Source organism: Pelodiscus sinensis, chromosome 2 (assembly GCF_052426305.1).
Source record: "Pelodiscus sinensis isolate ZL-2025 chromosome 2, ASM5242630v1, whole genome shotgun sequence".
NCBI classification, from domain to species: domain Eukaryota; kingdom Metazoa; phylum Chordata; order Testudines; family Trionychidae; genus Pelodiscus; species Pelodiscus sinensis.
The window spans coordinates 50,407,610-50,417,437 of record NC_143053.1 but is presented as its reverse complement, the minus strand read 5'-3'; the positions used below and the strand labels follow the sequence as shown (position 1 = coordinate 50,417,437).

The 9,828-nt window shown below is 40.6% G+C and overlaps 1 protein-coding gene across 2 annotated transcripts; it reads left to right on the top strand.

Moving 5' to 3' along the window:
- Positions 1-804: 804 nt before the first annotated feature.
- On the top strand, positions 805-8,403 carry LOC102449561 (myelin P2 protein-like). 2 transcript variants are annotated; one of them, XM_089776214.1, is made up of 5 exons: positions 805-944; positions 4,414-4,521; positions 5,262-5,434; positions 5,711-5,812; positions 8,218-8,403. In XM_089776214.1, exons 1-5 carry the CDS (start codon positions 914-916, stop codon positions 8,269-8,271), a joined length of 468 nt encoding a protein of 155 aa, XP_089632340.1. In that variant the 5' UTR covers positions 805-913; the 3' UTR covers positions 8,272-8,403. The 2 variants fall into 2 exon arrangements, with proteins under 2 accessions (XP_089632340.1, XP_025046637.1); XM_025190852.3 differs by having other exon boundaries at positions 806-944; positions 4,411-4,521.
- The last annotated feature ends 1,425 nt before the right edge of the window (positions 8,404-9,828 follow it).

Sequence of the window (9,828 nt, the reverse complement as noted above, 5' to 3'; positions counted from 1 at the left end):
AGGACTGATTAGCTGGAACATAAGAATTCCAGATCGCTGCATCCACCTGCAGATCTGCAAGCACGTTACTAACAGGAGCGAATGTAGCCACACACACAGGCTCTCTGAGGAAGGAACATACTGTCCCCATTTTAGAGAAGAACCTGAACTAAGGCCACATTGTCAATGCTCTCTGGTGGGAGCAAGTACCAATCATGCAAACGCTTCTGTTGAGGTCAGTGAGACAGCTCTTGTAAGTAACTGCTCAGCAATGAGAGCAAGGGGCTTACAATGTGGCCCTGAGAAATTAATAGGCACATTTTCTAATTCGGCCCTAGTTTTGGGTGGTTACCCAGCTTCAGACACCTGGGCCCCGATTTTCTGAGGTGCTGAGCAATCATCAGTCCAGTGGGCTTCCGACTGAGCTGTGAGTGCTCAGCAATGAGAAACAGGCTCCTGATGTCTAAAGTTGGGCATTCCAAAGCCCCGGCACCCAGAACTAGACATCACTTCTGGAAAAGTGGGCCAAAGAGATCAACACGGGGTCCCACAGCAAATCGGATGGCTACTGATGGGAATAAAACCTGTCTCTCATGAGTGTAAGGCCTTTGCAAAACAGGTGCAGGCCCAAAATCTAACAATATTCCTTTTCTTGAAAACATGTGTTTCAGCTTTCCTAGCTAATTTGCTTTAAAGAAGCTAAATGTTTTGTGCAGCACGGCCAGGTGGAAAGCCATGCAGCTGGAGCCTCAGCATCACTGCCATTAACTGGTGGCTGTGTCTTTTAAGACTGTGCATTTGTTAATACAGAATGTAGTGTGTGTAACATCTTGATTTTATTTCTCAGCATATGATGTGGCAGTAAAGGATCCTGCTGATGCCTGAGTGAACACTGATTCTGAGCAGAAGCCTGACCACTGGTACCTGTTCCATCATGTACCTGTTCCGTCCCCTTGGGCGTGCTGGTATGGTGTGCCAAGAACGCTTCAACTATATTACCTCATGAAAATTGCAATGGACAGCATATGTGATACCAATGAAGCTGTAGAAACTGCAACCTATTATTTTTCTTCTAATTGTGAAATGAAGTCTTTTTATTTTAATACCATAGTCTATTTACACTAATTGCCATTAAAAGGTTGTTATGTGCCCACAAATCACCCCATTAGTGATAGCTGTCCCTGCAAATGCCGGCTTTTCAGTTGCTTCAGCTGACCCCAAGCATGCTCTATTTCCATGTACATGTTTAATTCTAAGAACATAAGAATGGCCATACTGGGTCAGACCAAAGGTCCATCTAGCCCAGTACTCTGTCTGCCAACAGTCACCAATACCAGATGCCTCAGAGGAAGGGATCATAACAGGTAATCCTCACGTGATCCCTCCACTGTCACCCGTCTCCAGAGAAACAGAGCCTAGGGACACCATTCCTACCCATCCTGGTTAATAGCCATTGATGGACCCAACTTACATGAATCTATCTAGCTCTTTTTTGAACCCTGTTAAAGTTCTAGCCTTTACTGCATCCTCTGGCAAGGAGTTCCACAGGTTGACTATGTGCTGAGTGAAGAAAAAATTCCTTTTGTTTGTTTTAAACCTGCTGCCTATTAATTTCATTTGGTGACCTCTAGTTTTTTTATTGTGGGAATAAGTAAATAATTTTTCCTTATTCACTTTTTCCATGCCAGTCATGATTTTATAGACCTCTATCATATTCCCCTTAGTCTTCTCTTTTCTAAACTGAAAAGTCCCAGTCTTTTTAATCTCTCTTCATATGGGACCTGTTCCAAACTCCTAATCATTTTTGTTGCCTTTTTCTGAACTGTTTCCAATGCCAATATTCTGGAAGGCTACATCAACTTTCTTCTGTTTCCAGTGTTCCTGGCAGCTGATATGTTACATAGTTAGGAAACTCAACCAATGTAATATGTAATTAAAGGCATTGGGCTAAACTCTAATATCAGTTACACTAGTGCAGCTCCACTGTTGTTTTTAATTGGTTTATATGAGTATAATCGGCAGGTGATTTGAACCTATTACGGTAGTGTGGACACTACTGATATGTTATGTTAAAAGTATGTTTCCTAATTATTTTTTATCCTAAATTACTATCATAGTACACAGACAAAGAAGCCAATTCCTGTCTCTAAGAGTTCATTCCTTCCCAGTCTCCATGTCTTTGGCCTGATATTCTTTTCCTAGCATTGTGGTAGTGTGGTGTCTAGCATTTGAAGGAATGCAGCTCTTCAAATGCACTTCCACAGTATGATCTAATCTTTCACCCTTGTTTCATCTTGCCTGTTTAGTTTGCTTCTTTCATTGACTCCCCAGTATATCCTGACTCATCCCCAAGCAAGTCCCAATTTCTTTCCAGCTAAAGTAATCTTTTCTCCCTTAATTATCTTGTTGAATTGTCTCCTACTCTGTCTATGACCAAGTGGCACAAGGCCTTGTAGATTACAGTAGAGGTAATTCATCCCTAACCCCACAGCTGCTTTTGGATTTCAGCACAACAGTCCCTTCTACCAAACTGGAGATTTATATTACTTCTGCTTTTAAAAACACTCTCATCCCCGTTCCAGCTGATCAGGAAAACTTTAGTCACTATGATGTTTTTCTAGTGTGGTTTCTTCACATTCTTACACCAATTTGAGAGACAGATTGGTGTTTCAACATAGTTCTCAGCCTGGGCATTCTCAGTGAGCCAATCCTTACTGAGGTTCATATTAGGACTCTCCAGAAACCCCTGCTTTCCTGCATCACCTTTTTGCAAAGATGAATGCAATGTTTCACAGACAGGCATGCTCTAGCCCTATTTATATAGGGCCCATTGAAGTCAGTGTGAGTCTTTCTTTGTCCACAGTAGGTTTTGTGTCAGGCCCACAATGAGAAACCAGAGTATAGCTGACTGGAGGGGGGAACCTTTTAATGGGGATCATGCAAGACCCTGTTTTCTCACTTCAGAACCCTAATGAGAGTGGCAAATTCTCACCGGCTGTGTCTAGACTGCATCCCTTTTCTGTAAAAGGGATGCAAATTAGACACATCGCAAGTGAAAATGAAGCGGGGATTTAAATCCCCCCCGCTTCATATGTATAAACATGGCTACCGCTTTTTTCTGGCTCGGAGCTTTGCCGGAAAAAAGCACCAGTCTAGAAGGGGATCTTTCGGAAAATAAAGCCTTTCCAAAAGATCTCTTATTCCTTATTTTAAAATTCCTCTTAAAATAAGGAATAAGGGATCTTTTGGAAAAGGCTTTATTTTCTGAAAGATCCCCGTCTAGACTGGTGCTTTTTTCCGGCAAAGCTCTGAGCCGGAAAAAAGCGGCAGCCATGTTTATGCAAATGAAGTGGGGGGGATTTAAATCCCTGCTTCATTTGCAATTGCGATGTGTCTAATTTGCATCCCTTTTACGGAAAAGGGATGCAATCTAGACACAGCCGGTGAGAATTTGCCACATGTTCATTTATCTGAATGTAAGACATTAACATGGTTTGTTGTAACAAACTGCACACAACAAAAGAGATGTAAGAGAGAAAGACACGTGTCCACTATTGCAAAGTCTAGAAGTTTCTCTGGAGCATCTGTATATCAGTAATATCAGTGCAAGTCACGAAAAGAGGCTATTAAAATAACCGTTTGATTAAAAACATAACAGTGGGGAAGGAAAGCCAGAGAATGAAGATTTGTACCAAATCCTACCAGAAGCTTTGCATAGGTTTATTAGTACTTCTCTCTCTCTCTCTCTCTCTCTCTGACACACATCAAGTTTGGGTGAGTGAGGAGCAATAGAATTGATTTCATAAGAAAACAGTTTAAACTTTATAAATTGTATGGGATGGTAAAATCTGGTGTCATTGTTACTACTTCTGGCAGCGCAAACAATGAGTTAGACCCTGGATAAATGATGCAGTCACTCAATCTAGAGACCTCAAACACATCCATCAAGATGATAAAGAGGGCAGGGGCCATGCTATTTGGTCTTGAGCTCCACAGGGGCAGGATGGGGAGCTCAAGTTTCTTAACAGTAAAGATGTAAGTTAAATTGCCCCTGATTCCAACATATCCTGTTGTCACAAAGAAGGATATTTTAGTTCATATGGTTGTTCTTGGAGGCCTTTTAACACCCTGGCAGGCCTCCATTTTATTTCCCCACCTTTTAAATATGGCTCTCTAGCATAATATTTATATTTTTGATGGGTACCAGAGTTTGGAACTACCAAACTATATGACATTTGTAAAAAGCTTTGTTTTCAATACTGTGGCAAAAGAAATAAAAGTGCTGATGATTGGAATCGGATTCCTACCCATGTTTCATCCTTACACTATCTATCACTAGCAGGCCTTAAGTATTACATATTCAAGCCATTTTTAAAGATAAGTTGTTAGGGTGAGACGTATCTCATGGCTTTTTTATCCCCTCCATGGTAGCAGCAGCTGTTCTTGTCAATGCCCAGCAAATTCCCACAACTCCTGAGCTCTTCCTGGGAACCTGGAAACTCGTCTCCAGTGAAAACTTTGAGGAATACATGAAAGAACTAGGTGAGAGTAGGAGGAGATATTATTTTTGAAAGGGGAATGGAAATGTCTGTCTTCAGAGAGTAAGTGCTGAGTTTGCCCTTTGCTTCAGGGTATATAATGTGATGTGTAAAATTTTCCTTCCTTGCTCTTGACTTTCTTCACTTTGTAAGTTACTGATGTTCCAGTGTTAAGGGGAATGAAGTGTCATTCTGGTAATTTACAATGAAAATCATCTCTGTGTGGTTATTTTTCCTCCCCAACTCCTTCTAGCTGTGTTTGCCAGGCAACTACTACATTACTAATGAATTCTAAATAAACTCAAGGGGCCTATCATCCCATGTCGAACAAATGGAAATGTTGGGTGCTAAAATGAATTTATTTCAGAGGCCACAATAAATTCCTGTCTTAGACATTTGTTATCTTTAGTATGTGAGTGCTGAACAAAACTGCCACAGTATACCAAAAACTGAGAGAGAGAAAATTGTGTGTGGGTGTGAGGTAGAGAGGTATTAAATTTAACTCTTTGGAGTTTTTTAAAGGTCTTTATTATAATGTTACTGGTGCAGTTTCTGGGACAAAGACTTATCAAAAAAATTGTGCCTTATACTTGGATCTAAATATGGCTTGGGTACAGTCTTATTTTTTCTTTCCAAAGTCTTGCCTTTGAGGATACTCTTCCTCAAGTACCTGGCAATCTAACCAAGAACTCTTTCTGTTTGTGAATGTTGAATTTCAAATGGTTCCTTCTTTCTCATCTTCAGGACTGGGCTTTGCCCAAAGGAAAATGGGCAATTTGGCCAAACCCAAAGTGATAATCAGCATGCACAAGGATGTGATGACCATTAAAACTGACAGTGCCTTTAAAGTGACAGAGATTTCCTTCAAACTGGGCCAAGAATTTGAGGAAATCACCGTGGATGACAGGAAAACCAAGGTGAAGACTAGAGTTTTCTTTAGGAATTGTTCCAGTCATTTGTGTGGAGAATGGGAAGTCTGTTTTTTTCTTTGACACAAGAGTCTTCCAGTTATCTGAATGGCCGTGCAAGAAGAAGTGTTCTTCAGTGAAGGGGTGTATGTAGCAAATGGGGAACTGATATTACATTATAAGAATGTTGTGGGTCTTATTAACTCTGGAGTAAAGTTCATTTAAGTTGTTATTCTGAGAAACTCAGGCTATGTTTTCATGTTTTATTTGTATTTGTCTGTGCAGAGCATTGTGACTATAGAAAATGACTCAATGACTCATGTGCAGATGTGGGATGGTAAAAAAGCCACCATGAAGAGAAAACTGGTGGATGGGAAGATGGTGTTGGTGAGTCCATTTCCACTGTGTAAACACTGAATGTTACAAAGATGCAGCCAGCAGCTGAAAATTTCAGTTTTAAGTATGGTATATATTCAAATCTCATCCCCTTCTGAGTTAACGAATGGATGAATGAGTGATTTAGAGGAAATGATTCTCCAGCATTGGGACATGAGTGTATGAAAACTAGGTAAAGGGGAAAATTTGATATAGAAACGGATGAATCTCAGTGAGCTCTTCACCTTCCTTCAGTGAATAGTCATGCAGCTGAATATTGCCCCCATGTGTTCTTGTTGTATGTTGAAGGAAATTTAAAGGCAAACTGCACTTATGTGATTCAGTGGTACTAACATATTTAAGTAAACTAGCTATTCAACATAGTGCAAATCCCCGGCTTTCCCCCCACTTCCATGGACATTCTACTTGGTTAAGAGTGCCTTAAACAGATTAAACAAAATACAGGACTATGTAGCACTTTAAAGACTAACAAGATGGTTTATTAGGTGATGAGCTTTCGTGGGCCAGACCCACTTCCTCAGATCAAATAGTGGAAGAAAATAGTCACAGCCATATATACCAAAGGATACAATTAAAAAAATGAACACATATGAAAAGGACAAATCACATTTCAGAACACCACTCTCTACAGAAAACCCACCGACTCATACAGTCACCTACACGCTTCCAGCTCCCATCCAGAACACACCACATGATCCATCGTCTATAGCCAAGCCCTTCGATACAACCGCATCTGCTCTAATCCCACTGACAGAGACCAGAAGCTTCAGGATCTCTACCAAGCATTTATAAACCTCAACTACCCACCCAGAGAAATAAAAAAGCAAATTGAAAGAGCCAGACGAATACCTAGAAACCATCTACTTCAAGACAGACCCAAGAAAACCAACAATAGAACACCACTTGTCATCATCTACAGCCCCCAACTTAAACCTGTCCAACACATTATCAATAAACTACAGCCTATATTGGAACAGGATACCATACTCAAAGAGGCTCTGGGAGACAGACCCATAGTCTCCTATAGACAACCACCTAACCTCAAGATGATTCTTACCAACCACCACAGGACATACCACACTAATACCAACCCTGGTACCTTCCCTTGCAACAAACCCCGTTGCCAGCTTTGTCCACATATTCATTCTGCTGATACCATTATTGGACCTAACCAAGTGAGTTATAAGATCAAGAACACATATTCCTACGCATCCAGAAATATAATCTATGCTATCATGTGCCGAAAGTGTCCGTCTGCTATGTACATTGGACAAACATCTCAGACACTTCGCCAAAGGATTAATGCCCACAAAACAGATATCAGACAAGATCACAAAGAGAAAACAGTTTCTTGCCATTTTAACCAGAAAGGACACTCTCTCAATGACTTAACCACCTGCATTCTGCTACAAAGACCTTTTACATCTGCACTTGAAAGGGAATCCTCTGAACTGTCATTCATGTTAAAATTCGACACTTTCCAAAAAGGACTCAACAAACATTTGAACTATCTCACCCATTACCAAGATAGTTTCCCCAATTATCACCTCTAATACCATTAACTCACAAACATCCCACTCTCCCTACCTCTAATATCATCAATTCACAGACACTTACCTTCCTTCCTCCCCCCCCCCCCCCCGCATCCTCCTCCTGTTCTGCAATGTGATTTGTCCTTTTCATATTTGTTCATTTTTTTTAATTGTATCCTTTGGTATATATGGTTGTGACTACTTTCTTCCACTATTTGATCTGAGGAAGTGGGTCTGGCCCACGAAAGCTCATCATCTAATAAACCATCTTGTTAGTCTTTAAAGTGCTACATTGTCCTGCATTTTGCTTTACCTGTTTGGGGACCCTCTGAATCACATTCTACATGTAGGAAAGAAATCTACTTTAGTATTTTTTAAATGTGCACTCTACATGCTTTGCTTTTACTATTGTCCTTTCAGATACAAACTCCTGCTTCTTTCATGAAAATGCTGCATTGATTTGAACCCTTTGATTTGTTTTTCTGGAGTTATGATTATATTCACCCTAAATAATTTGTTACTTGCATTTAAGATCAGGTGCATGTTTAGTTTATCTAACAGTAAACAGCAGTTTCATTCAATAACTTTTTGAAATAATGGTATTTACTGGGTGAAATCAACTAACTTTTATGTACCCATCTTAAAATCTTTCCTTTAATCAAAATTTGGAATATAAACTCTAGGTTCAGTCTCCCAAACTAACTTTGTATGTCTCTCCTGTATTACTTAACACAAAATGCAGTCTTATTCCTATTAAAGTCAATAATTTTACCATTGCCTTTAAGCACTAAAGCTTTAATTGCTTTTCCTAAATTTTGCTATAATAAATATTGAAATTGCAAATAACACCTGTTTTCCCCTTAGGAATACACTCTGAATGATGTCACCTGTACTAGGGTCTACGAGCGAGTGGGATGAACTCCATCTTCATGGAGGATTGTATTGTTGCATATCCATTTGATTCAGTGATAGTTTTAGTCTTATTAAACAGTAGAATATTATCGAACGTCATGGCTATTATAGCAAATGTGAACACTGATGAATAAAATATTTCATACTCAATGTTTGAATAGTTTGCAGCCAGAACCTGCCAAGGTATGGCTCTTTGAGGGGGAGCAGGAGGTTAGTCTTAGTTCTCTGGGCACATGGAATCATTGCATACACAAACCACTGTGTCTCTAGAAGGCACTCATGCAGCATATAAGGGAGCTGAACATCAGGCTGTTAGCAGGGGCTAAGCGATCTGATTGGTCACACAAATAGTAACTCACAATGTACCTATTTTTACTGGTTCAACAATTGAGTCAGTGACTGATTGATAAGCAAATCGAAGATACAGGGCCAACTTCTCTGACCTGGCAAAGCTGTCCTTGGGAAAGGATGCTTGCAACCTACAGCCTTCATTGTTCGTGTGTTTGCAAAGGGCAGCTGCTGGTTTGGTACAGAAGGGCACAGAGATACGTAGTCAGATCAGGTCCCCACCCCACACACACCCAGCAGGCTTACAAACTGCAGCCCTCAGTTACATATGCCTGAAAAAAGGGGGAGGGGAGGACAGTGGTGCCAGCAATTTAAAATTAGGTATGGGAAACCAAGGGAAAATCATTTGCCTTGTTTTTGAGGAACAGCAGAGCACTCTAACGAGCAGCACAAATGCCCATGAAATACATTTCTAATAGGAGTTACCTTTCACTCAGCAGCTTCAGAGAGGTAGCAGAGTTAGTCTATAACTAGAAAAACAACAAATAGTTGAGTAGCACCTTAAAGACAAACAAAACATGTAGATGGTATCATGAGCTTTCATGGGCACAACCCACTGCTTCCGATAACCAGAGTATTGGGAAGGAGAAAGAGAAAATAGTGAATTAGATTGTCAAGTATCAGAGGGGTAGCCGTGTTAGTCTGATTCTGCAAAAGCGGCAAGGAGTCCTGTGGCACCTTATAGATTAACTGAAGTGTTGGAGCATAAGCTTTCGTGGGCAAAGACCCACTTCGTCAGATGCATGTAGTGGAAATTTCCAGAGGCAGGTATAAATATGCAGGCCAGAATCGAGGTGGATCCAATCAGGGAGGATGAGGCCCACTTCTAGTAGCTGATCTGGAGGTGTGAATTCCAAGAGAGGCTGCTTTTGTAGTTAGCGAGCCATTCACAGTCTTTGTTTAATCCTGAGTTGATTGTGTCAAACTTGAAGATGAACTGTAGCTCAGCAGTTTCTCTTTGAAGTCTGGTCCTGAAGTTTTTTTGCTGCAGGATAGCTACCTTTAGATCTGCAATTGTGTGTCCAGGGAGATTGAAGTGTTCCCCTACAGGTTTTTGTATGTTGCCATTCCTAATATCTGATTTGTGTCCATTGAAATTTCCACTCCATGCATCTGACGAAGTGGGTCTTTGCCCACGAAAGCTTATGCTCCAACACTTCAGTTAGTCTATAAGGTGCCACAGCACTCCTCGTCACTTTCGGTGAATTAGATTGT